We start from the raw sequence: 23,627 nt of genomic DNA on the forward strand, positions 1-23,627 counted from the left end.
AGAAGAAGAAGAAGAAGAAGGGGGAGGGTACCACTTTGTCACAGGCTGCTATGTAGATTAACCTTTCAATTAGTTGTTATCAGGTCCGCTCCATGCCTCGGCGCAGCCTCCCCCTGCCCCTCGCGTCTCCTGCAGGACGGACGACTCCCACCCGACCGACCGCTCCGACGTGTCGCGGCGCATTTGTCCTTCGCCGGTGATGAAGAGGAGTCTCCGAGGGGGGGACAAACTTGAAGAGGTAAAACTACGAGCGAATATTGACGGTAGCTGCTGCCCCCCCCCTCTCTCTCTCTCTCTCTCTCCATCTCTCCCTCTCTCCTTCTCTCCTTCTCTCTCATACTACTTATATGTTCGTCCTCGCATTAAAACTTGAGCGATCATGTGTTGTGTGTTCTCGCCCGCGGCGGGTTGTGGATTATAGGCAGGGTCGGTTTGTCTGACGGGGGGAGAGGTGGTGGTGGGGGGGGGGGGATACATCGGTGTTGAAATGTTGCAGAGGAGGCATGATCTGTTGTGTATCGTCTGACTGATATGAAACCGGGGAAGAGAGGACGACCGGGGGGAGAAAGGCAGCGATGCATCCTTGAGCAGCGGGGATGGAGGGAGCGGGCAGTCGTGTTCAACTTGTATTCCCCCCTGAACATCTTCTCCGTCTGCCCCCTCCGGGGCTCTCGTTTTTATTCTTCCTCCTCCTCCTGCTCATCGGAGATCGATCCGATAGTGAATGGCGAGAAAGAGGTCGTGCCATCCTCGCACCGCGCAACGTGTCGCTGGCGGAGACGCGCAGCGCGCAGGGAAGAAAAACCCCACTTTTCATTTTCGTCTTGACGGATCGTGTATGTGTCGCCCCTCCAACCGCGATTGAACACACACACACACACACACACACACACACACACACACACACACACACACACACAGTTTAAATGTTTAACATCCGGAGTACGAACGGCTCCTCTCGGGGAAGTCATGGCAAAAAGGGAGGAAGATGAAGACGAGGGAAGGCGATAGCGTAGACACATTTAGCCCCGAGGAGTCTTGAATATGCTTCCTAGAATGTATTACATAATTATATTTTTAAGAAAATGTTATATAAATGTTTTCCACTTTAAAACCAACGCCGGGGCCGTTATAGGTTGTTTTTCTTAGATGTGCAAACACATGATAGATTTAACAAACGGCCAATTAAAGTCTAAAATGATCCAAATCACTTTCAAGTGTAACCAACTGTTTCAAGGAGGAATCTCAGTAAAGGTGGGCCGGAGCGAGGCGCCTCGCGAGCGAGGTTGAAATATTCATCGGGTTTGATCACCACTCGGCCTTGCGCCTGCTCGTTACGGTTGTATTAATAAGTTAATAAAACCCCGTCGCCGCGGCTTTCCGGAGCCCCGGGTTCACGTGCTACGCGCGTCGGAGGCGAATGATAGCGCCGCATCACCGGGGGGGCCACCTTAAGAGGGCGGGTCAACGGAGGGGAAGTGACAGCTCGCGCAGCCAGTGGCGTGCCTCGCGCGTTGCGCTCACACACGGAGATTGACATGTGCTTTATCAAACCAGAAATCGGATCTCGGCGTCCGCAGCCAATATCGAAGTTGCCGGGGAGGGCACATTAGCGTAGGTGAGGTTTAATGAGACTCCATTGGATTGTAATCAGCGTCATGTCGGATTCATGTAAACTACAACATTGTAACAAAATGGCGACTGTTTAGGGTGACATCGGCAACGCGGGGCGAACCTTCGCTTGTCATCCCACTCTCGGCTCAACTCGGCGGAACAACAGCTTTCGAGAGGTTTGTGACGCGGCCGCCGCCGGATTCCTCGCCGTCGTCGAGCGCGCGCCGCGTTTAACGGTCGGCAGCGGCAGCTGTCAGGGGCGAAAAGTGAGCGTCGGACATGCAGCTGTCAGTAAGGAGCTCGCGGCGGAGCGGCTCCGTCGTGGCGGACGTCGAGCTGTCAGAAGTCGCGTGCGGACAAGTAACGGCCGAACTTCTCATACGTTCTCCATTTTTGATTTTTTTTCCCCATTTCTTTCCCAAACGTACTCCGGTCTGTTTTGTGTGTGTTTTGCAGTCTTATGACATGTTGTGGTGACATTGCGGGAATGGCGTGCGGCGGCGGGAGTGACTGTTAACTTCACCACCGGAAAAGCCATCTGAAGCGCAACATACGTGTGTCTGTTTTTGGGAGACGTTTTTTTTATTTTTTTTATTTATTTATTTATTTTTAAAATACTTTTCCCAGAAGTCTGTAGAAGTTGTTTTTTTTTCTAGTGCCATGTCACAGTGTGAGAACTTGTTACTTTTTTCCTCTTTTTTTTTCTTTTCTTTTTTTTTAGGAAATAGTGTGTTTAGGAACGGACATGTGGCTCGGGTGTGCGGATTACACTGTCAGGCGATGGATTAAGTCTCATTTCTTTAGCAGCCATGACAGCTCCTGCATCTGCTTTTTATCCATCTGCTACTCATGTTGTAGCACATCTTAAAAGTGCTGCATTCCTCCGGCTCAGCCTTCATGTCCAGCATGCTCCAGCCCAGTGCACACAGTGTGAATGTTATGAGAAACAATCACAAGATGGGTGACTTTATATATATATGCTTTTGACTTATTTGTTTTCTCCCTTCTTCTCCCTTCTCTTCCAGATTTGATCTGGGATTGAATCAATAAAGCTCCCGGTCAGCTGGTGACTACCCGTTTGTTTTGTTTTTTTGTGGAAATAACTAGTGCCAACTTTTTCCTCAACTTCGAAAACCCCCGGATTGAGAAGAAATATGTGGATGCTGGCGCGGAAGAAAACTTTTTGACCTCGTCAAAGGATGTGGATGTACCCAGTGTTCCGCAGCAGAAAGGGGGAATCTTTATGGATCACACTTTCCTGCGTCTAATTGTTCAACCATGGTAAAACTTGCGAACCCTCTGTACACGGAGTGGATTCTCGAAGCGATACAGAAAATCAAGAGGCAAAAGCAGAGGCCATCGGAGGAGAGGATTTGTCATGCGGTGGCTACGTCGCACGGACTGGACAGGAAGACCGTCCTCGAACAGTTGGAATTAAGTGTTCACGATGGCTCTATTCTCAAGGTTACAAATAAAGGGAGCACCTCCTACAAGGACCCAGGAAATGCCGCAAGAGTCGGATCAATCCCGCCCGCAAACGTGTCTGTGCCATCAAAGGAATCTATATGGAATGTGAGCGATCTGCGCCATATCGATTGGAATAAAATAATTCACAGGGCCATTGAGGGCCTGGATGATACCCATGGCTCCTCGCTGAAAAACATCGAGCGGTATCTGAGGAACCAGGACGACCTCTCCAACGTTGTCGACAACCCTGCTTTCCGGCAGAGGTTGCGGCTGGCGGCCAAGCGGTCGGTCAACAACGGCAGGTTGTCAAAAAACGGCCCGCGGTACAAGCTCAGCCACAGCGGCGTGGATGGAAGGGGCTTCAGGTGTCCAAGTACTTCCCACTTGCTCCTGTCATCAGTGACGCTCCTCCCCCACGAACGAGATCAGGTACATGCACCTCGGCCTCTGCACGGTCCCATGTCACCGTAGGACCTTTGCTGTGTCTTGTGTTGTTGTTGCCCAAAAGGAGCAGCAAGTAAAAGTTCTTTCTGAATAGACTTGTTCTTAATATGTCACTGATTTCTCTTCTCACCCAGCCTCAATAAAGCTTTTGTTTAGGGAGAGAACTACGGACTTTTTGGTACTTCCAACTGTGGCATTTCCATGAAAGCACCACCAAGGAGGAAAGGGTAAAAGAAATGGCCACCACTAAGAGGAATTTTATTGATAGGACGAGCTGTGGTCTTAGCTCGGCTTTCGGGACTGTAGGCCGGCGGATCAGAAGCAACGACCATCGCGAGTGTGTCCGCTCGGGGCTGTGTTTCTGTTGGTCTCCATAATAAGAGAGCTTGGATAATCAGAAAGTCATGCTGACAGTGTGTGGTAGGCAGTCTGCTGTAGGCTTCCCAGAGGTTATGTAACTCTAGCCTAATGACCTTAAGGGATGTGGCTGGCTGTCTTGTGAGTTGCAGAGCATTAGTTAACGGAATCAGGGAAATTTTATTGGTAATTTGCGAGGGCTAGGGCATGGAGTATTTTCCATAAGCAGCACTGAGGAGTGAGGGCCGAGATATGTGAGCGGTAGGACACAATATTGTTCGCCGACTTCATGCAGCTGTTGTGACCTTTGTGCTAACTGAGATGCCCCAGAGAGGAAATAAAAACCAAATAAACAAACTTCCAGGTTGCATTGTTTCTGCTGCTTTGGCACCTCGGGGTTGCTTTATGGTTTACAGAGATTGTGTGTTTGTTATATCCCTTAGCTATGACGCTCACTGCAGAATAAACGTGTGTGAAATTACAGCATTTTCTTTTCTTTTTGCACTTGATTTGCAATGCCAAAAGGTCACGGTCTCTTTAAAGCACAGGAGAGTGTGTCATGGAAATTGTTTTGTTTTGTGCGGCCCTAAAGTGCAGCGTACAGTCATCTCGATAGTTTGTTGTGAAGTCTTGTGCTGTGAGACCCATCGAGGTGAAGTGCGTTCTAATAGCGTGTGGTGTGCACAAGTTATGCAGCTAAAGTTGCGAGCGCCACCATCACCCTGTTCCCACCAGTTTCACAGTGCATAATCCGAAAGCGACACCAGCAACACTGCAGCCACAACTGTGACAGTGTGTCTGTGGTCGGGCCAGAAGTGAAACCGAGAACTGTTTAGAGACACGGTGTCCTGCGACGGCTCTCATAGCTGAGCAGGGCCTGCTGTTTTCCATTTGGAACATTTCAATCCATTGCTCTGGGGCTGATGACATCACCTGGACCAGTGCAGGTTTACCATTCACTTCAAAGGATGAGACGTTGCCCTGCCTGTGCAGTCGCTGAAGCACAACGTGTGTTGAGAATAAGAGATACTTTGAGGTAAAAAAATAAATAAAAAAGAGCAGTCTTGGTTTAGAGTTTATTAGATTCTGAAGAGACTCTGGCAGGAACAAAGGCAAGGAATGAGAGTTTTTTTTCTCCCCCTGCTGTGTTATGCAACCACTTGAGCTCTCTCTCTCTCTCTCTCTCTCTCTCTCTCTCTCTCTCTCTCTCTCTCTACCAGCAGTGTTCTAATAGGACCCCACCCCCTCACTCAGGACAGCCTGCTCTTTTGAAGCAGCATAATTTCCTGTAAAGTACTTAATTTAGAATCCCCAAGTAAATCATCAGCATCTCTTCTGCTGTGTTTATTTCTCTATTTGCACATTTTTTTCTTCTTCATGCCGTGCCGATTTGCAAATTGCTATTTGGTTTTAATCACCAGGCCTAAGAATATTCCTGATTGAAATTAATTCTCCGGTTTCCTGGATTAGACTTCATGGCTCAGTCAGTGGAGACTGTGTGTTGTGAAGGGAAGACTTTCACTTGCCGAGCGGCTCATTTCATCTTCAACATGCACAGGCTGCACATTAGCACTGATGTCTTATTCATCTCGAGCTCTTTACACGGATTTCCTCACTTGTGTCTATAATTCTCTCGTAAAGAAATCATACTTAGGATCTTTGTCAACCCTCAAATCAGGGCTTTGTGACTCACGTGAACATTGTTCATTCAGTAATTTCAGTTTGCCTCCTGGCTACGCAATATAAATGACACATGTGGTTTTTGTACATGAACAAGAAGTAATCACAACACCGAGGCCTTGTTTTCAAAATGCCTTTGGCTGTATTTTTAGCAGCGACAAAGTAGAATGGCAAGTGATCAAGGACAAATGCTAATATTTCTCACGCTCTGCTGTGAGTGAGTGTGATTTGAACTTTGACGAGCCTTTAATTGAGACTTTGTGTACTCGAGTTCACAAAACATTTGGAGTTACATGCAGGGCTGCAACTAGCGATTATTTTCATTATTGATTTTAATGTTTTATTAGTCTTTTAAAAATGCCATAGAGTAATGAAAAACACAGATTACAAGCTGTGAGATCCCATGATGTCACCTTCATATGGTTTGTTTAGTCAGATCAACAGTCCCCAAAAAAATCTATAAATACTTAATTAATAGTGTTGTAAACTGATTTCTCATTTCATTCATTAAATTGTTGGCAACCTCCTTTTTTGCCAATCATCCAATGGTTTAGACTCTGGATATTTTGGGATATGACCGATTCTTATGACCAGGACTGTTCAAAAAGCTAAGTGTATTTAATTTTTCTTCTGCAACCTGAGACAGTATGAAAAAAATCACAGATGATCACAGAGAGGTGTAGAACTCATCACACGGTAGCATTTTGGTGTTTTAACATCCGTAATCACATCTTCATGAGCAACAGTCAATTCCAACAGCTTGTGGCCGGTTTCGAATATTGACCTGGCAGGTTGCAAAATAGAGTAATCATTGACGTGGTGGTGAACTGCTTCCCCTCACCTAATTGATCCAACAGCCCCCGGGGTTCAATTGGATGGCGTGACCAGTTGAAAGGATGTTCCTTCCTTGACTGACGAAAAACAAGATCTCCTTTAATTCAAATGTTGGTCTGAACCTGTTTAGATTCAGAGGTCACAAATTTGGTTGAGGACAGGGTGATGATCTGCGTCACAGACGCCAGAAACTAATTATGGGCATCCCCAGAGTGCCCTTCAAAGCTCCAGTCAATTGTCGAGGCCTTGGTGTGTAAACTGATGATGAGGTTTGTTATTTATGGTCACACCCCGTGAGTGTTATTTTCCGTTAAGCAATTCATCTTAAGCAGCAAAGGAGGCAGCAGCTTGTTTGATGCCCCTCTGGAGGCCTGTGTATTGGATGTACTATTTAAAGGGACACCTAATGAACGCCATAATGCATCAGTCTCCTGGTTTTGGGTTTTGACTGACAGCTGTGTGAAGAGATGACACAAGTCTTCTCCAGTTTCCTCTGCAAAGTCAGCGTCTCTTCATTCTGGGTGATCAATGAGGAAATCCTCTTAAACCGTGGGCTCATATTTCACTTCTGAACTTTTCCGTAAGCCCTTAAACGAGTGTTTGTTCTGAGACTTGCAACATTTACTCTGGATCATGGCAGCAACAATGAGAGCATGTTTTATTATTGAGGTAATTTGATTACATGCTGGTTAATCCTTTCAGACTGGAGTGCAAGCTTTAAGAATTGGATTAAGCCCTTAAACTATGATAACTAAGATCACTTACCCATTCAGATGTAATGGATAAAGGACGTGGATCTCAAATGCAGCACATCTCTGAGGATGAGATTCATTTATTATTAATTTCAGTCTGTGAGAACTCAACTCTTTTTTCATTCTCTGAGCTTATGCTTCCAGTTCATATTTTCTAGGCTGTTTCATAAAATCCACACACTGACTTTAGCCTCTCGCCATAACCAGCAATATGTCTACAGTGAAGTCAGAAATCCCAACAAGATAAAATGTCTGAAAAACAAACATAGCCTGTGCCCGTTTCTGTTTTTTAAACAGTTTGTCTCTGTTTGTGTTCCCACCCAGCTCCGGGTTGACCCTATCCCAATATGCAGTTTCTGTCTTGGAACGAAAGAGTCAAATCGGGACAAGCGGCCAGAAGAGCTGCTGTCCTGTGCAGACTGTGGGAGCAGTGGTAAGTCGCCTGCAGTTCTTCACTCGATACCAAAACATATTATTCAACCATGGAACCAAATGTTGCTAGTTTTGTACCTTCTGTTTGCTTGGAATCTTTGATTTGGACCACAAGATCTCTACATTTCATGTAGCTATTACATGAAATTATGAACAAAGAAAATAATATGGAATTACTGCCCAGTCCTTATGACAAATGTTAGTTTCAGAATAGTAGCAGGGTAATGGTGGATGACAAGCAAATTTACATCACAGTTATAAATAGTATCATTTCATTCCTGTCGTCTTTTAGTATGATATGAGCCGTGTCCCAATTCAATGACAACCGCCTTCGGAGGTTAAATTTGAAAACCAATTGCGTCACAGCCCCGGTCTCGGCTGTGTGCCATTCCAAGGGCTCCTTCAAACGTGGACGACGTGTCCAAATGCGTCCTTCCTTTCCCGAGCAATGAAGGATCCAACGGGTGGATCGTTCCCCGCTCAACTTCTCCCATGATTCATTGCGTGTCGGTGTCGAACCATGGCCAACTGCAGCTCCGTTGCTAGGAGACAGCAGTAAGAGCGGTACAAACTTGTGACGGCAAATAGGAAATCCACCATAGACCAGACCGTTTTATTTTGGTTTGGCCATCGCGGTCTAGGCGGCCGACGAAAGCGGGGGGGCCTCCACCGGCCACGTATACCGCATGCTCAGCAGGAGGCAATCCCTGAAATGTGACACAACTTTAGTGACTTTTCAGGAAATTCAGTTGGCCAAACATTTATGTATCTTTACTGAAAATGTCTGAAACACCTAAAAAAAAATGTTTAAAGTACCTCACACACATTGATGCCCAAAGCTTACAAATTCAATATTTCCCATAAAGCAATCCTGCTCATTGACATCATTAGTGATGTAACAGTAGTTATTAAAGCCACCTCAACATAAAGTTCAGAGAGAGATCTGTGATCATGACACAATATAGAGTTGTTCAATCACATCGCCAAACCCTGGCAGCATCCGTTGTCAGCATCCGTCGAGCAGATGTCACGGTCTTCCTCCACATTTTTTCCGCTTCCCTTTAAGGGATTTATTGGAAGAGCAGTGATCAAATTGAGTGTTTGAAGGGACGCAAATTGCTCTCAACCCTCAGTGCGCTCAAGAAGGGCAGACACACCATAAGTGGCCATTAGAATCTAGATCATTTTTTGCTCGATTCAGATTCTTCCTACAGCGTGCACAAGGCTCGGTGGATCAAAGATCAACCCTTTTTTCCCACCGCAGATTGGTGGCATTTCCTTTACAGTTCTTTTGTTCCAGGCAAAACTGCTCCATCCCCCCACCCATAAAATTACCTCTGCCAGGAGTCATTTATGTTTGAACAATTATTTTAAATGCCGTAAGGAATTGTTCTCCCGGTGACATTTTTATAGCTCAAATTTGACTAAGTAGTGTCGAGGTGGTTTTCATTAACCGCTCGTAGTGTACACAAATTGTGCTCTCACTGTAAAACAGCTGTTTTACAACCATGAGAGGGAGCAGGGTGAGGGAGAAGGCAAGCTTTTACATGACTTTCATGGATCGGCTTCCATTAGAATGAGTGCTGCTACTGTTTCTGCCTCATTAAGATCAAATTATCTGTAATTAGCAGCTCAGATGTTTGATCATACTGTTTTTAGACACAACTTGTGGCGGAGGGTAAAAAAAAAGTGTTGCGGACATGTTAGGCAGCTCACCATTGTTTTCGATGTTGTAATGTGTTAATATTTAACCTTACTGGGTGAAAACCTGGTCTCTAGCTCTGTGACTTGAGTCAATGCTGGTAAAGAATGTGTCATGCTAAAATCCATGTCTGATTGCATCTGAAGGGCATCCATCCTGTCTGAAGTTCTCCCCCGAATTGACCTCAAATGTGAAGAGATTACGGTGGCAGTGCATTGAATGCAAAACCTGCAGTTCCTGTCGAATACAGGGGAAAAATGCTGTAAGTATAACGTTGCATACACTTTAACTAGCACCATTTTTTGTGTGTGTAGTTGGCTTGGAGGTAGTTCCCTGAGGATTTGCTGGTTTTTCTCTCCGATAATTTTTTTTTAAGTCGCTCTTGTGCACAATTTGGTTTTTTTGTTTTTTTTTTCAAAAGACAGAGGGTGTTACATGTATGCAACAGGGACATCCCTTACACATGCCTGCTGTTCCCTTTCAGGATGAGATGCTATTCTGTGATTCATGTGATCGGGGCTTTCACATGGAATGCTGCGACCCACCGCTTTCAAGAATGCCAAAAGGTGAGGTGTTTACACTGTCTGGCTCCTCTGTTTCCTTCTCCGCTGTCAATTCAAAGGCTTTCCTTCACAGACGGCCATTTGGGGCTGTCACTCAGCACACAGTGAAGCTGCAGTGGCTTATTAGGAGCTTTGCATGCATATCAAATTATTCCACCATCCCCGGGGAGATTTGCTATCTCTGGATTACAGCACTGACCCTACAGCGACACTTATAATGTAATGATGGTACACGTACTGTAGTAAGGACATTTGGCGAGCAATTCATACAAGTCACATAGCTTTGCTCAACAATCTGACACCAAGTCTATTTCTCTGGACAGAGAATTGACCCAATGTTTTTCTTATGGATTTTCGCTTTGTGCTGAGTAATTGATTGTCATTGTGAGCTGGTGGGATTCTTGCCAGTTCTCAGTATTAAAGGTAGATGTTTCAAATGAATGTACCGTATGTCCTCTGAATTGATGAACCCAACCCAAACGATACTCTCTTTGTCTGGACGCCCTCCAGGAACCTGGATCTGCCAAGTCTGCAGGCCGAAGGAGAACGGCAAGAAACTGCTGCACCAGAAAGCCGATCAGATCAAACGTCGATATGCAAAGCCAATCGGAAGGCCCAGAAATAAGCTCAAACAAAGAATGTAAGTGTGCAAAAATCTGTCGAAAGAGAAACACCTGTTGAAAATAATGATGTGGTCCATCGCTAATATCTGAGAATACAGCAGCAGTTCTGAAGAGAAGTTCAACAGGGCCTCAAATACAGTTTTAAAAACAAACCTGCAGGTTAGCATAACAGTAAAATTATAACCTCAGCTGTTCACTGTTAACATCGCACAGGCTGAATATGTGGTTCAGCTTTTACCCACTGATGTGTTGTGCAGTGTTGTGAGTTTCCATATATAAGCAATTACCTTGGTGAGCACAATCACGGATAACAGATAAAAAAAATTATTGTCAAAACTACCAACCAGAAATAAATTCGAATGAGCCTTTACACAGAATAAGAGCACACCAAGCAATTAATGAATTAATACGAAAAACAGGGAAATCTTCTAGATTAATATAATAGATGATTTATAACGTTGCATCATGTTTCAGAAGTTGATGTCGTGCTTTTTTCATGCACGTCCTTATCTTGCTAGGTAACCAGTAAATGCAGTGGGGTAAAAAGCACCAGTCAATAAAGAAGCTTAATATGGAAATACTCAAGTAAAGTACCTCAAAATTTTACTGAAGTACAGCTGTTGAGTAAATGTACTCAGGCAAAGTGAGATGTGAATTTCTATAACACTCTTTGTTGTTTTCGCAGCTCTGTAACCAGTGGTGACGGCCGCATGGTAGCACTTGGAGGAAGGGGGTCACCTGGTAGGGGTCAAAAGATTACCGTCTGTTCCACACCTTCATCTGGTCATGCTGCATCTGTGAAGGACGCCAGAGACAGATTGGCTGTTGCAGACCCCTGTTGTGTGGTCGACGCCACCCAATTCACCACTTCCACCCCCACCACCACTCTCCCCCTCACGCCCACCTCCACCCCAGCTACACTCACCGTTAACAAGAAAACCAAAGGGCTTATCGATGGGCTTTCCAAATTCTTTACCCCTTCTCCCGTGGGCCGTCGCTCGCGAGCTGTAGCCGTCGACTCCCCCGCCAAACAGTTAAGCTCTAGAGACAAACTGCCCAAACTGTCCACACCCCCAGAGCCTTTTACCTTTGCTGCTGACGCCACACAAATGATAACCCTCTCGTCCTCTGCACTTCCTCCGGCTCCGACGTTGCCGGGATTTAGCCCCCCCTCGCAGGTTTCCAGCAGCTCCACCTCTGCTAACTCGCCCCAGAGCTCTTCCAGCCAGTCTAGTGTTCCCTCCCTGAGTAGTCTCTGCAATAGCAGCCAACTTAAGGGACTATTTGACGGACTTTCTCACATTTATACTACTCAGGGACAGTCGCGGAAAAAGAGACTACCTTGCTACGCGCCACCTAAGCGCATGCATCATAAGCAGGATTCACCTCATGCGTCCAAAACGGGGCCCCAGCCCCTTGGAAAGAACGATTTTATTAAAAATAGGCTACACTCCACATCTGCGGGGCCGGGCCGACCCAGAGGACACCCATTTAAGATGGTCAGTCGTTTCAAACGTAACCCCTTCCTTAAAAAGCACAGGACACTAGGCAGGCTGAGGTATAAAGTGAGCCCCCAGAAGGGAGCCCCCTCACCAGGAAAGGGAGACTTGACAGATGGAAGAATTAAGCCTGAGAATAATCATGGTAAGCAAGGCTCGAAACTCCAGTCAAGACCTGCGTCTCCTCACCTTTAAGTTTCTCCTTTGTTTTGTTTTTTTTAAGGCTTAACACTCGCAGTTATTTTTATTTTTCCAGACTAGAGCTAATATTTTCTTTGAGAATACACCCTCGACATTCTAACAGACTACTAATCTTCTGCCTAATTTGAATTATTTTAGTTTCTTAACCCAGTTTCGTTGCGTTTTTACTTGGCTGCGGAGTTTACGTGGCTTCCATTTCTCTCGCCCGTTGGCTTTTGTCATAGTGCATGGCCCGCTAACTCCCTCATGTTGCTCCTTGCTCTGTTCTTGACCCCTGCGAAGTAGTGCACACATTGTGATCACTACCTCGTAGAGGCCTTAGTCACATCAGTGCTCTTCCTCATCCCACCCTCACTCTTAAAATCACTGTCTCCACTCAACCTCACTTCCAGTGGTCATTACACACAACACAATGATTCACCCACCCAAGTTGACTAAGAGCTGACATGATGATTATAGCCAAGAAGTGCACCCAACTTTACACTTCACAGTTTTCAGGAATGAAGTCACAGTTAAAAAAAATAAATAACACGTATATATGTTTGAAGCAGTTCCTAACAATATGCTGCACAAACACGTTTCACACCAGCACATTTCCATAAAAATGTTAATGACTGATCACTTCCACATGTAATGGGTTTTTGTTTTGGTGGTTAAGTCATGGTGTTGATGTCTTTCATAAAATTGCTGCCTGCTTTCCAACATCAGTTGCTTTTCATGTCGACACTTGCTCCCTTCACTGCATCTGCTTCTTAATTCATGGGAAACTGTCTTGGTGGATGACTAAGCACATGAAAGCGGTTACGCAATTAGAGTGATTTAGTTTCACTTCATTACATTAGGGATTTTCATATAAACATGCAAAGATGATACATTATGAAATTCCTCAGAGACATGGCCTCAAACAGGCTCAGCAACAGCACTCACAGTATAAGCACATTTGCATAAAATGCATTTATGAGATTATTCAACCGCGGCTGCTTCAAACAAGCCGGTGCTGATCTGCTTCCTGATGTGTTGATGTTGTGTCAATTTGCCTGTAACAGGCCACGACGGGGACCTGCGTGTGAAGCAGGAGGCCCAAACGGACACGGCGGCGATGTCCAGAGACCACGTCGCAGACGAGGACATCGACACGTTCAAGTGTGTCCGGGAACTCGCAGCGCAGGTGAACAAACTGGGGGAAAGGGCTAAACTTCTTCGAGGCTTAACCAAGCAGTTCACTATTTTATTTTTAGTTAAATAAGTGATGTGACATGGGAAATTCAGTTTTGTATTTATATTTAATTACTATCCCAATCATCCTGAGTCATATATCCAGGTCAAATTCTCTCATTGTCCCACTAGTAGGACTGGGCGATAAAACAATAAAGATATGTATCTATGACGACAGACACGTAATCAATATCAATAGAAAATGCGTCAGATAGAACGTTTCGATAATTTTTTTTCCCTCGTTGGAAGAAACCGGAGCAAAGAGTCTAGCTACGCCGGCTGCTAGCTACGCCGGCACTCGTCCTCTGGTTCCTTGCAACGTATGGAGTGACACGGCTAATAGCCAATCCTGTAACAGTATCACGTTTGGTTGCACCATCTCGTTGGCTCGTGTTTGTGTTTCTTAGGTCATAAAAATTATCAATAATTATTGATATCGACCGATATGAAATAGACACTGTCATTGAATTATCTGCGTCACTATATTTATCTATTTTCCTTTTGTTGAATCTTTTCGCAGAGAACTGGATCTCTGATGAATACAGACTCCTTGCGATGCCCTGCCCTTATTGAGTTTGGGAAGTATGAGATTCAAACCTGGTACTCGTCACCTTACCCGCCTGAATATTCGAGGTAATGTTGATATCTTTTTTTCTTTTTTTACACAACAATTTAATGCAGGTTTCTTTGTCACTGGAGTTGCAGTTTATTCCAATGTCCTTTTAAAAGAAAATTACCTATTCCTGCTGAAGCACAAACCGCCGCTCTCCCCTTTGTCTTCACCAGATTACAAAAGCTTTATCTGTGCGAGTTCTGTCTGAAGTACATGAGAAGCAAAAACATTCTCCAGAGACACACAAAGAAGTGTGGCTGGTTCCACCCGCCAGCCAATGAAATCTACAGAAAGGACAACCTTTCTGTGTTTGAGGTCAGCTTCCCTTTTCAGCAATAAAGCAATAACTGTGTGCTGCATGAGATTCCACTGAATGGGTTCTGGGAGGAGGAGGGAAAAAAATGAGAACTGTTTGAACAGTGTCCTCTTGCTCTTTTTTATTCCGTGCTTAGGTTGATGGAAATGTCAGCAAACTATTCTGCCAAAACCTCTGCCTGTTAGCCAAGCTTTTCCTGGATCACAAGACCTTGTATTATGATGTGGAGCCGTTCCTCTTCTACATACTTACAAAGAATGATGAGAAAGGCTGTCATCTTGTGGGCTATTTCTCCAAGGTAAGAATTACAGAGTGATTATATGGGCAATGAAGGAATACCGCACATTATTTCTGACTCTTGATTGTGATGCACAGAGACCTGTCCATTTTTTTTGAAGCACTGATTTACTATTATTCACACAGTTAATCAATAAGTCATACAAAAAAGTGTTAAACATTCATAGGATTTGCTGCTTGTGTCTGTTTTACATCATTTGAAATTGAAATATCATTAGGTTTTGGACCGTCGGTCAGATAAAATAAGCAATTTCACTATGAAACACTCATATATTTAAAAAATAACTGCCAGATTAACCGACAAAAAGTGTATTCAGAGCAGAGTGATACTTGTGTGTGTGTGTGTGTGTGCGTGTGCGTGTGCGTGTGTGCGTGCGTGTGCGTGTGCGCGTGCGTGTGCGTGCGCACAGCCTTAGACAAGGACAATGGCAGGTGCAGTAAATTGCCAGCTTCAGCAGAGCTCTGACATACTTGATCTGTTTCTCCTTCCCTCAGGAAAAGCTTTGCCAGCAGAAGTACAATGTCTCCTGCATAATGATCATGCCTCAGTACCAAAGGCAAGGATTTGGAAGGTTCCTTATTGATTTCAGTAAGTTCCTTAATGCTTTCTCAGACCGCTGGACTGGAGTTTTCTTTTTCATTCTCTTTTATTTTTTCTCATTACAAACAATTTCAGATTAGGAGGTGATTTTGTTGCTTGTGGCAAGGTGCTGTTATTTGGTTAAGGCTTTGAAGTGGCCTAATTAAGAGCATTCATGTTCAGTGCTCCGGCGATCGCAGCAGATTAGGAGTGATAAACATTACACTGTGACTGCATACATTACTGTATTTGATGGTCAATAGTATTTCGCTGTCGCCTGGAGAACGTTTTCAGAGAAAATGACCCAAATTCTCTCTCCTTCACACGTGATGAAGTGTAGACAATTTTTTTATGTTTCAGTCCAGTAAATGCAACACATACAATATTTAAAGCCTTCTGGTCCACTTATGAAAAAAGTTGCTGCCTTGAGTGGATTTCTGTGTTCAGGTTTTTTTTTTGTCATTGTGGACGTTTTATTATTTTCCAAGAGTTGTCTCTGTGTTTGTGTGTGATGAAGAGAAAGGAGAGGAGCAAGTGAGTGCGGGGAGGGAGGGCGGGCGGGCGGTAATGGAGCATTTGATTTCCTGTTCACTTTGGGAGCCATTGAGACAGAGATGCGAGAGGATCTGTGATATTGAGAGTGTGCTGATAACAAAGACGGGGATTAAGGGAGACTGAACACAGCTGAGTTCTGAGCTCTTTGAAGGCTTTATTGGAAAATGTAGCTTTGGAGCTGGAAGTTGTTTAGATTAAGCTTTGCTGTTATATTTTACTGTATTAGAGGAACACTTTTGTCTCAGGTAGCTGTGAGAGCAGAGACTTAGTGGGAAAAAAATGTCTTTCAAGTAATAATTCAGAGGACTTGGAGTAGCTCTTTTGTTTCGCTTTATTAATGATAATATTCTTGTTAAATTACACAGAGTGAAATATTACTTTTTTCAATTAATTTATTGGAAAATTCATCACTGGGCTGTTTGTTATCGCAGCCTCCTCTTTTTCAGCTTTAGTGATGAATATTGTTATGATTACTGCAATATTATGTGTTTCAGTGTTTGGTGATTAGATTTGCTTGTTTGGTTCTCGGTAGTGGGTGCACATTAAAAGGCATTAATTAATTTAATGCCACTCATAATGGATGACCCTTGACAGCGCTGCTATAAAACTAATTACAAATAGATACACATTAGTATTGGGGTTTTTTTTGCCTTCCCTGTTCGTTATCTCTCCTAAGTGCAGTCTCTTGTGAGCAATGATATCCAGCTGCTTCTCTGTTTCGCTCTGTCGCTTTGTTTCCTCTTTACTCCCCTCTGTCAACCTGCTTTGTTGCCCTTGCCAGTGTGTATCATAGCTTCTGACAAAGGTTGGAAGGGAGGAAAAGTGATTGCCTCGCCTCCCTTTTTTACTATTTGAAGGTGAAATCCTAAACAGGGTTCAGTGTCACATCCTTACATGAATACACAATCCATAAGTAAGGGAGTGTGTTGGGGGGGTATCGAATTTCAGTTTGAAATAACCCAGCAGCGGCCTCCAGCTTGACTAAAGCATTTTGTTTTTTGTTTGAATTGTGTCTTTTCAGGTTACCTTCTCACCAGGCAAGAAGGACAAGCCGGCTCCCCAGAGAAGCCGCTGTCAGATCTGGGTCGCTTATCTTACCTGGCATATTGGAAAAGTGTCATACTGGAGTACCTTTATAAGCACCCAGATAAACACATCAGTGTTAAAGGAATAAGCAGGGCCACTGGGATGTGTCCGCACGACATCGCCGCTACTCTCCAGCAGCTCGGCATGATTGACAGACAGGATGGCAGGTCAGTTTTTCCCGAAGCCGCAGTCCCCTTCAACCTGTGCCGCCGCTTCTGTATGCTGTCTGACTTATCCAGGCCATGGGGTATTTTTAACAGCATATCCATTAATGCCGCTGAATATTGACAGAAGTAAGTCAGGTTAAGCAGCCCCAAGGACACGGAGCACCTGCTGTCCCAAAGAGATTGTCTTTGTGCTCATATTTAACCACATGTCACCCTCTGTCTGCCTTCTGTCTACCATGGCTCATTCTTTTGCGGACGTGAACTCATGGGCTTTTCTCACTGTGACGTAGGATTGTGTTGGTCAGAAGAGAGCGACTGATTCAGAGGCACAAGGAGCGGCTGAGGGCAAACCCACGTCAGAACAAGGTGGATCCCGGTGCTCTGCGCTGGACACCTTCCACGAGCATCAACGCCGTCCTGTCTGAGGAGGAGAGGGAGGCAGAAATGGATGTATGTTTCCCCGCTCAATTATCAAGTGCTAGTTATTTGGTTACACATGCCTGCAGTGTTGTTATTGAATGTTTGTCTGATTAGCCAGGCAGTTCAAATATAGGGCATTAACGGGAGGCATTCTCACTGTCAGCAGGCATCTAATGTTGTGCAAAATTGCCCTAAATCAGTTCCCTACATAATTGATGGTGCTGAATATTCCATGAAATACAATCTTTCCACGGTTGCTTAATGGAAATGTTTCCTCCATGACGGGCCAACATCCAATCAGCGCGCTGCTCTTATTATCAGGAGAAACCAACACTGATTCATTTGTCATGATGTTAATTCAGATCTCTTGTTTTCCCATTAGCCTCAGTGCTCAGATGTTGGAGCCGTGTGTGTGCGCCTTTCCCAGAGATAATGCGTCTTGTCTGTTTAATTACCAGGCTGAGCGGCTGAAGGAGCAGGCCAGTTGCTGGGAAAAGGAGGAGAGAGAGGGCTACATGATGACTCACGGCAGCCGACAACCTCTCACTAAGGTCCACTGCAAGATTCCCTACAGGACGTATGAACGCCGCCCTGCACCCCCCTGGACCAGGCGCATCCAGCAGGCGCAGGAAGTCAGCGATGACGAAGCTGATGATGACGACGACGACGACGATGATGACTCTGATGGCTCACCACCCATCCTTACAAAAGCCCATGCGATGCTTGCAGCCAAGAGAAAGGTGACTTCTGCTGTTTGTTGATGTGAATCATGCTTCTTTTGTGCCACAGTAGCAAGTCAGCTTCTCTTTTTTTCTTTTCCTCTGGTGGGATTATCTCCTTGGTTATCTGGAATGTTTTTTTTCTATGACAAAGTGGAATTGAATGTATTATCATCAGATATTTTTCCTTCATTAGGGACCACGTTGTGTACTCGGGTGTGATGGAAGGTTTGATAAATATTCATGGATTCACTGGAAGGTTCAGTGGCTCCTTCATGTCACCCGGAGCCTCCCTGCATGCCTGCAGCTGTAGATAATAGATTGTGTTTTCACTGCTAGTGCCGAGACTGTGCAGGATAAACCTTGTACCATTGTCAATGGTCATGGTTAATTTACTGCCCTCCTCTGCGGCTCACATCTGTTCTGTTTATATGGCACTGCCCCCTTGTGCTGGAGATAATATTACAGCCAGCTGCATAATGTCAGGGAGACCTTATCAGCAAAAGCAGTATGGAAACCCAGGAAAGAATGACAGTGGCTGTTGGGGTTTATTTGGTGCGTTAGTCACAGTATTGATTTCGCATTCTTCTTGTGAAGGATTTCGGAAAGGGAAGAGCGGTTGAGTCACAGGCAGCCGGTGGGAAACAACTGGAGAATGTAAAATATAGACTGTGGTTTCTGCTTACTTTGCCCATCTCATTTGTGGTCCTCCACGCCAGTCTGCATTGCTCAAACATTTAGTCAAACGGTGTGGTTTTAACATTTTACATTTAGCTCAAAAGCCCGAATGAGTTTCTGCCAGTATCTCGTGGAGGTCATCCACCTAGTGCCCTAGTTTTCAGTCAGCAAAGAAAACAACTTGGATGAGGTTTGATCCTGTTTTCATTGGTTCTTCTTGTATTTGTGTTTCAGAGAACCATCGTGCTCAAGAAGAGAGGGCGTAAAAGGAAGAGGATAAACAGCAGCGTTACAACAGAAACCATCTCCGAGACGACCGAGGTGCTGAACGAGCCCTTCGACAACTCTGATGATGAGCGTCCTATGCCCATGCTGAAGCGGACCTGCAGAGTGGGCGAGGTGGAGGAAGAAGAAGAGGAGGATGAACAGGAGGAGAAGCAGCCGATTATACCAATGAAACGGCGGCGAGGTCGCCCGAGGCTGGAGAAGAATGCACAGAAAGACAATCTTGAACACTGGAATGAAGGTATTTGCATCTTGACCATCATAGAATACAACTCTGTAACCTCTATTGCACTACTTTATTTCTCATAGAATTTGCTTCACAGCTGATTTTTCCATCTCTCTGACCAAACTGTTTTTGTTACTTTTGACCTGTAGGAGCCGACGTCCTCTCCAAGAGACCAGGAAGACCCCGTCCAGTGAAACGGAAGAAAGGCTGGCCCAAAGGAGTGAAGCGCGGTCCTCCGAAATGGAGGCTAAAGAATGAACGGAAGATGGGCTTCAAGCTCAACCTCTACACGCCCCCTGAAACCCCCCTGGAGGCGGAGCAGCACCACATTCAGACTGAAGAGGCGAAAGGTGAACCAGACCAGGATATCATCAGTGCAGACAAGGACAGCAAAGCAGGCAGAGGCTTGGCTCGTCCAGATATAACATCCGAGAGGCTCCACTCTGAGCCCTCGAGTCCGACAGACCTCGGCTCCCAGAAGTCGAGCTCCCCCGAAGGCTCGCCGGTCGCCTCTCCGGTCTGCTCACCTGCCGCTTCACCTGCTCCCTTTTCCCCCGCCAACAGAGGCGATTCCCCCGAACCACCTGAGGACGAACAGCAAGAGAGCGAACACGAGCAGGAGTTCCCAGCCAAAGATGATGCAGATAAAAGCGCGGAGGGCGCTGTATCGCTGGAAAATGTCAATGAAGAAGACGAGGAGGAGGATCAGCAGAGAACTCCAGTAGAGGATCAGGATGCAGATGATGAAGATGACAGCCACAGCAAGACAGCTGCACCTGAGAGCAGCATTGCAGAGTTGGAACAGAGTTCGGAAGAAATGGCAGAATGCACACCACCTTTTTTAGATCCAAAAGACGACAATGACTCTGAGCTGAGTCAGCAGGTTTCTACAGTCCTGTGTAGTGATGAGGAAGCTACTGCTGCAGAAAGCATCCAGGAAACAGTGACAGACACAACAGTAGCAACACCACCACCTGAAGCAGTAGCAGTGGCTTCGGTAGCAGCCGTGGACTCTGACAACCCTGTGGACTCTGAATCGGAGGAGGAGAGCACGTCCAGTCCTTGTCCGGATCAGCCACCTTCTCAGACTGCAGGGAGGCAAACACTCAGCCCAGTGCTGAGGGAGGATCCCCCGGTCTGCACAGAGATCGACTCGGAGACGGCCCAGGCTGTTCAGGCCCTGACGCAGGAGACTGAACAGGAGACGGTTTTCCAAGAGTGTGTGGAGAGCCAGGAGCCCTGCAGGAGCCTGCCCACCTATGCCCACGTGGCCCAGAGCCCCCAGCTCACCTCGCTGGATGACTGCCCACAGTCAGACCACAGCAGTCCCCTCTCCTCCGCGCAGTCCCATCCCAGTCAGTCTGTACGCTCTGTAAACAGCCCGGCCGTATCCATCCTAGAGAGCGGCTACACTCAGATCAGCCCCGACCACAGTGCCATCTCCGTGCCCTCGCTCCACAACATGGAGACGAGCCCCATGATGGATGTGCCGTCGGTGTCGGATCACTCGCAGCAGGTCGTGGACAGTGGCTTCAGCGATCTGGGCAGCATCGAGAGCACCACGGAGAACTATGAGAACCCCAGTAGCTACGACTCAACCATGGGGGGCAGCATCTGTGGGGCAGGCCCCTCCCAGAACAGCTGCTCCTATGGCAGCCTCCCCCCCAGTGGCCTGGCCCAGAGCAGCTGCGCTGTGAGCCAGCAAATGGCTGCTGTCAACCCCGGCAGCTGTGGGATGATTCAGCAGAACAGCCTGAGCTCGCCGCCGCACTGCAACGTCAAGTCACCACAGGGCTGCGTGGTGGTGGAGAGGCCCCCCAGCAACAGCCAGCACAGCCAGCACAGTCAGCGCAGTCAACACAGTCAACACAACTCCCACAGCAGGCACGTCCCACACAATCAGCACAGCCAACACAATCAGCTCGGTCCACACAATCAGCTAAGCCAGCACAGTCAACACAATCCCCACAACCAGCACAGTCACCACCACAATCACCACCTGCAGCACAATCAGCTCAGCCAGCACAATCAGCACCCGCAGCATAGTATCCACAATCAACACAGTCAGCACAGCCAGCAGCAGCCCATGGCTCAGTGCGCCATACCCACCAACTTCACCACCACCATGCAGCTAGCAGACATTCCCGAGTCTGGCAACCCAAACTTCACCCTCTACGAGAGGATCAACCACCAGGGGGAGTACGGCGGCGGGCACTACTCGCAGTCGTCTGGTCTCAGTCTGGCCAAACTGCAGCAGTTCACCAACACGTTCATAGACCACCCTCACTCGCTGCCTTTCAACCACTCGGCCTCGCACCCCATCACATCTTATGCAAACACCCCTTCGCTCTCGTCGCAGCACTCCAGCCTGGTCTCCTTGTCCCAGACGCCACATCGAGTCCCCAACCCCCAGGTGCAGGCCACCATGACCCCTCCCCCAAATCTCGGCTCCCCGTCAGCCATGATGCTGCCGCGCAACATGGGCATCTCGCCCTCGCAGCGGATCCAGCCCCAAATGGCGTCCAAGAGTCACATCTCTGCACGCTCCAAGTCGGCCCCGCTGTCGCACCACCACCAGCAGCAGATGTACGCCAGGCCGCCGCAGACTGTGGCCATGCAGGCGCCGTCCAGGACGCTGGCCGCCATGCCACGCATGAACATGAGCGTGAACATCATGCCGGCGCCAGCCTACAATGTCAACTCCATGAACATGCCCTCCCTCAATGCCATGAACGGCTACAGCATGAGCCAGCCCATGATGAACAGTGGCTACCATGGCAACCATGCCTACATGAACCAGTCACCCCAGTACTCTATGCAGATGGGCATGATGGGAACACAGCCATACCCCCAGCAGCCCATGCAGGCTCCACCACATGGCAACGTGGTGTACACTCCAGCTGGTCACCATGGTTACATGAACACAGGCAAGCCCTTGAAAGGGTCTTTCATCAGGCGGTAACTCTCCGCCGGACTGAGCTGGTTCCTCTCGTGTGCATTTAGCTGTTTAAAGATGCACTGATCTGGCCTTGTTTTTCTTTTCCTTTTCTCCGTGTGTGTATTTCTGTTCTTGTTTATGACTTATAAAAACCAGCAGCAGCACTTGGAAAGAATGCAAATTTTTTCATCAGTGAGTAAACTTTGAAGCTAATGTTTTAAAAAAAAAAAAAAGAAGAAAAAAAAAAGTATTTTTGTTCCTCCAGACGGGGAAGCCTTACATCATTACGATGAAAATCTATTTAATTAGTGTTAGTGTCTCTGACGTGTCTTTGTAGAGCGGGCGGGTTCGGAGCTCGGACGTGGAGATCTCATCAGCGCTCTCGCTGTCGTGTAGCAGCCTCAAATGAAGCCATTTAATGTGCCTGCTACAAGTGGAGTTAGTGGCTGTTTGAACCTGTTCAGTGTACCTGTCTAACAGTGCTGGCAATTAGTTTGTACTATACTCATGCCTTTGTATATTTAAATTATTGTACTTATTTTGTAAAGTGACAACTAGCATGCTTCAGTCTCTGTTAGTGACAGTGCATTCGAGTAGTACTGTACAAGTGTTGTGCTTAATAGCAAAGCCATTTTAAAGATATCTGGCCTTTTATTAGGTTTCCCTGCGGGGGAGAAAGATGAAACTATATTTTGTTAATTCTAATAATGTAAAAAAAAAATGTAAACTTAGTTCCCTGTTTTCTGTTCGGTTTGAGAGGTTTTATTGCGATGTATGTATAATTCTGAAGTCTTTTTGTAACAGATCTCCTTGAGGCAGCTTTCTGTTTAATAAAGCAGACTGATTTCTGTCAAAAATAACAAAGCATATCTCAGTGTTTGTACCCTGAAAGATTCTCAAACATTTGTCCAGAAAGTGTGGCGGAATTTAAAAAGAACTAGATGATTATAACGAATGAATAACAATAAAGAAGAATATAAATTTAGTCCAAAGTTGATATTTTACATAATGCCTTTAAAAAGCTACGTTTTCATTCCATCTGTAGATTTGTTTTCTATCTTTATAAAATGTTGGATTTATATTTTACCGAAGTGTAGGAGAATAGAGCCTGTGAATAGACCAAACTAAGCTAATGGATTGCATGTAAAACGCAACTTGTACTTGTGTTTTTGTTTATATTGCTCTTTTGTAGCCTTTGTACCTGTACAGAGTTGCTGGTAAGAACACGGGGGGGAAATACCTGGCTATGTGCACAAAAAATGGGACAGAATGACATTCTTGTATTTATGACTTTTCTCCTATTGTCAGTCACTTCAAAATGCTGTACATTTTAGCATAAGAATAAATTATGATTGACCATGTAC

At 46.0% G+C, this 23,627-nt stretch overlaps 1 protein-coding gene across 7 annotated transcripts; it reads left to right on the plus strand.

The window, feature by feature from the left end:
• Positions 1-23,626, plus strand: kat6b (K(lysine) acetyltransferase 6B). 7 transcript variants are annotated; one of them, XM_035611840.2, is made up of 17 exons: positions 1-238; positions 2,640-3,510; positions 7,473-7,581; positions 9,429-9,544; positions 9,767-9,848; positions 10,356-10,485; positions 11,154-12,112; positions 13,215-13,336; positions 13,904-14,016; positions 14,170-14,311; positions 14,449-14,610; positions 15,105-15,198; positions 16,766-16,997; positions 17,288-17,447; positions 17,876-18,157; positions 19,049-19,340; positions 19,475-23,626. In XM_035611840.2, the coding sequence occupies exons 2-17, from the start codon at positions 2,893-2,895 to the stop codon at positions 22,285-22,287; spliced, it is 6,426 nt and encodes a 2,141-aa protein (XP_035467733.2). In that variant the 5' UTR covers positions 1-238; positions 2,640-2,892; the 3' UTR covers positions 22,288-23,626. The 7 variants fall into 7 exon arrangements, with proteins under 7 accessions (XP_035467733.2, XP_035467732.2, XP_035467736.2 ...); XM_035611839.2 differs by lacking the exon at positions 1-238 and adding an exon at positions 1,631-1,790; XM_035611843.2 differs by lacking the exon at positions 1-238 and adding an exon at positions 1,632-1,790 and having other exon boundaries at positions 11,154-11,209.
• The last annotated feature ends 1 nt before the right edge of the window (position 23,627 follows it).

Source organism: Scophthalmus maximus, chromosome 16 (assembly GCF_022379125.1).
Source record: "Scophthalmus maximus strain ysfricsl-2021 chromosome 16, ASM2237912v1, whole genome shotgun sequence".
NCBI classification, from domain to species: Eukaryota; Metazoa; Chordata; class Actinopteri; order Pleuronectiformes; family Scophthalmidae; genus Scophthalmus; species Scophthalmus maximus.

Coding starts and splice junctions, on each gene's coding strand:
- kat6b (XM_035611840.2), top strand. CDS start 2,893: ATGGTAAAACTTGCGAACCCTCTGTACACGGAGTGGATTCTCGAAGCG. Junction 9,849..10,355: donor GCTTTCAAGAATGCCAAAAG/GTGAGGTGTTTA, acceptor GACGCCCTCCAG/GAACCTGGATCTGCCAAGTC. Junction 19,341..19,474: donor TCTTGAACACTGGAATGAAG/GTATTTGCATCT, acceptor TTTGACCTGTAG/GAGCCGACGTCCTCTCCAAG.